The sequence below is a fragment of the Morone saxatilis genome, unplaced genomic scaffold (assembly GCF_004916995.1).
Source record: "Morone saxatilis isolate NCDOM2014 unplaced genomic scaffold, NCSU_SB_2.0 Contig17, whole genome shotgun sequence".
Lineage (NCBI taxonomy): Eukaryota > Metazoa > Chordata > Actinopteri > Moronidae > Morone > Morone saxatilis.
In genome coordinates, this window is record NW_023339729.1 from 29,008,377 (window position 1) to 29,012,408 (window position 4,032).

Below are 4,032 nucleotides of genomic sequence, written 5' to 3' on the forward strand. Positions count from 1 at the left end.
TACAAAGCTTAATGCAAATGGGTGAAGTGTCCCTTTAACCCATACAGACCTTTCTCACAGCACTCACCTCATCTATCTCAAAGTCAATACAGATGACAACCAGGTAATTAGCCGTCTCGTCGCACACCAGATGTGGGTTGTCTGACAGATACTTCTGACTGTCGTCCCAGCGCCGCAACATACCTGGAAACACACATCCAGCATAATGCTACATTCAAATCCGGGCAGTCAAATATGTTTGGTGTTCAAGTGACTTAAGTCATTAGAAAACTGTTTCTTAGTGAGCGACAATAAAAATGGACGTAGCTGTATACCCTTTTCAAGAATGGTGATTTTGTGTATTTTTTGAGGTTTACTAAAACTAGGGACTTAAAGTCAGGGTGTCTCTTCTGCTGCTTTGATTCAGAGCTTTCTTTCTTGTTTCTTAATCTGTCTCTTCTGAGTCTAGAGAGGTGGCACGGGGTAACAGCTGCCATCCCTTAAAAAAAATGCCTGGCCACCCCAGCTGCCACCCGAGTTTGGTGTCAAGAGAAATTCTGTCAAATTTAACACATTTATTTTGATGATTTTAAAAACGTGTTAAAAAACTGAAACAAATTTAATGATCTGTTATGGCCACATTTTAGATTAAGATCAATGAAAAATGTCTGAAGATCATATTCAATTCTTTACTAATATGCCACAACAATATTTATTATTTATCTAGATCTGCCCCATTATGACGGATATTAATGGTGTGACATTAAATTGCTTTAGTACTTCTTTAATACTTCTTTATTTGTAGCTAGTAGACTCACAAAGTCATGACAACCTCATTAGTGTTTCTCGTAATTATACTCAAACTCAAAAAACTCATTCTTAAACATAATAAGACTTTACCATATGACACAAAAATAAACAATAAATACGTTCTTGAACCCTGAAGTTCCCATTTTATACATATAGCTTTGGGCTCAAAATTATAGACTATTGAGAGTATGTACAATAAATGCACACTAACCAACAGCTACAGTAGCTACCATCATACGTACAGATTAAAATAAAGAGGTCTTAACAACACTAATCCACCTAACGGGAAAAGTGAGCGTCTGTGGGGCCGAGCAGCAGGGAGGGGTACGTTCTTTAAGAAAGAGACAATGTGAGCAGGGAACAAATGACAACAAAAATGCTCAGTCACATCACACTAAAGCATACCAAAGTGTTTGATTTCCTTTGCATATTTCTCCACAAAGGCCGTATGCTTCTCCACCTTTTCCTCTCCCGTTTCCTCTGTTGAAACAGGCTTGACGTTGAGTACACTCTAGAAAACAAGATAAAGAAAACAGATAAATCAGGATACTGACAGGACGCACTAAATCTAGCGAAAACCTTTGACCTTGATGCCGTGCTTTACCCTGCTGAAGCCTTCTTTACTGATGTTGTCTACATCCCAGGGAAGTTTCTTTCCTTCTCGACGGTGCTCTTCGATCATTTTCTCAAAGGACTTTTCATCCTTTTTCAGTTTTCTCACCTCGGCCTGGACTTTCTTCAGCTCGGCCTCTCTCTCCTCATCCTCCTTCTCCTTTCTTCCTTCTTCCAGCTCTTTAAGTTGGCCCTGGGCTTCCTCTAATAGCCTCTTGCATTCAGCTAAGTTACTCTCCAGGTCTTCCCCTCTCTGCTGAAACTCGGCCATTCTCTCCAGCCGGGCCTGTGGCAGGTCAGAGTGGATCAGAGTTAAGAGTTTTCTAATTTTTTAAAAAGCAGAAAGATAAAGACACAGATGGTGGGAGCTGAGGAGAGGATGCACCACTAAAAGAGGGAGTAGGGAGATTCTCAATAAGTGATATTAGGAGAAAACTAGAACACACACATAACAACAAATGTGTGTTTGACAGAAAGAATAAAACACATAAAAGAGATATAATTACCTAGGAGCTACATTTTGCAATGTTTGGACTATGATTTATTTAAAAACATGACGAATCAGCACCTGGCGTGGGAGAGAAGGATTTGAGGAACTATTAATCATACTACTATTTCCGTTGCTTGGCATGAATCATTAAAACAGAGCTGAATCAGTTGTTTTATCTTTTACTAAAGAAAAACGTACTTGGCAACATTCCTACATTCACTGGCTGATGGTGATGAGCGATCATACAAAACCCTCATGCTCCAGTGTACCAGCTCATGACAAACACTTACCAGCCACTGGTGTTACATCAACATTCCCACATCTCGGTGGCAAACTTTGATTCCCAACATATTCGATTTGAGAAATACTGGAATGAATATAGACATGGGAGACTACAAGCCACTAGATAGTTTACTTACTTAAATATAGTACAAGGGGATTCCCTCTTATGAAAAAAGGTGGTAGAAAAACTACCTCTTTTCTCCACAGGGGCAAACCACAACCACTGACAATAGTTCACAAACAGACATCTTAAACGGTCACGAGCCAATAAGGTTAGGAATCAGTGACGTGGAGTAAGTAAGTGAATGCTGTTAGCTCTGGAGACTAATACTTTACTTTTCACACAGACACCAATATTGATATTTTTCCAGCTAAAATGTATAACAAACATTTTGATACGGGTTGTTAAAAGTTGGGCTGTTGTGACCTTGATACTGACGGGAGGAGTTGCCAAATAAACTTGTCAGTGCTGTCTGAGGGACGAACTGTAACGGTGACTCAGTGTGTAAAGTCCCCTTTCTAGCTTTTCCCAAAGCATCTGATTCATTTTTTTAAGAAAGATGATGAGATAATGATGTCAGTGACATTCAAAAAGGAAAGCCCTGAAATAGCCTAGTCAGGATATGTATGCAATGTGGCTGTAAGCTCTGGAAAGAACTAGTGACTCAACCTTAACTTCAAATGTTTTTCAACTATTCTTCCAAAGGTCAAGAGTGGACTTTTTACACTCCTACCTGAAAACATAACTTTTTACTTGTCGGCCGATATATAAACGCCACTCCAAAATAAATGTGTTCATCTGAAATCAACACCAATTTTATCACTTACATTGCACGTATGTGTCGCATACTGTATTGTTTAGATGGGTCACAAATGTTGATGGCTGTTCCCAAACATTGTAGTCACACACAGTCAGATATGGCCACAAAAAGAGCATTTAGTTGTCCTCTTCGTCGGTTTCTTTTTACTTTCTCTCGATTTTACACCTTTTATGTTTTTATAACATGTATTCTGCCTTTTCTATCTCCCTCTTTTTTCTTTTCTTCTTCTTGTAAAAGCCTGGTATAACTTGTTATTTTAAAGGTCTTTAGCTAGTAATGTTAGCTCCTTTAGCACAGTAGTTCTTGCGCTTTGGGGTCGCAAGGCCTTCTTGATTTTAGGGTGGGCAAGAAAACTTAATAAATAATTAATAATGAGCATTTTGTTCATTTCTGTTAAGAAAACTAAATTAAATTGTTACTTTTAAAGTTTAGGGTATTAATTAATCAACTTTGGAGCTATATTCACAGAGCCTTCACTCTCTAAGAAAGAAAACACAGAATTTATCAAAGTATTTATTGTATGTATTGTTAAAAATAATAATAATAATCGTTTATCGCATTGGATATAATATGAAATATCCATAAAAGGGGTAATGTACGTTAGTCAGGAGTTGTCAGTTTACACATACACAATGATAGAAAATGGGTCCTTTGGGGGAACCGGTTGGGAACTAAACTGCTTCAGCGTCACGGGAACTAACTGCTTCAGCGTCACTGAATCTAACGGGTCACTGATTTCTCCGTTACGCCTGTTGGCTGCCTGTCTGTACCGACTCCTCTGGTTGTCGGTCTGTTAACGTTACCTATAAAATCACGTCTACAGGTAAAACTAACCCAGGTGTACGACTCCAAACTTCACGGCTACTACAAGTGTCACTGCTGACCCGGTGTCTCATTCTGAACAAGCTCGGCGTGTCGACGTACGGACAGGCCACATCTTCATCGTCCGACACGTAGACGTGATCCCAGACGCTGTAGTCGATGCCCGCTCCGGTGCTCATCTTCCAGCTGTGCCTGCTCTCCTCTCTTCTCCTCTCC

General features: G+C 39.5%; 1 protein-coding gene across 1 annotated transcript in view; it reads right to left on the reverse strand.

Moving 5' to 3' along the window:
* Nucleotides 1-4,021, reverse strand: part of LOC118327234 (hsp90 co-chaperone Cdc37-like) — a gene marked incomplete at its 3' end in the record, with an annotated part of 4,505 nt that extends 484 nt beyond the window's left edge. Inside the window, 4 exon segments of the mRNA XM_035660524.1 lie at nucleotides 68-183; nucleotides 1,195-1,300; nucleotides 1,394-1,687; nucleotides 3,879-4,021. Coding sequence (XP_035516417.1) covers nucleotides 68-183; nucleotides 1,195-1,300; nucleotides 1,394-1,687; nucleotides 3,879-3,995 — 633 coding nt within the window.
* Nucleotides 4,022-4,032: the final 11 nt, after the last annotated feature.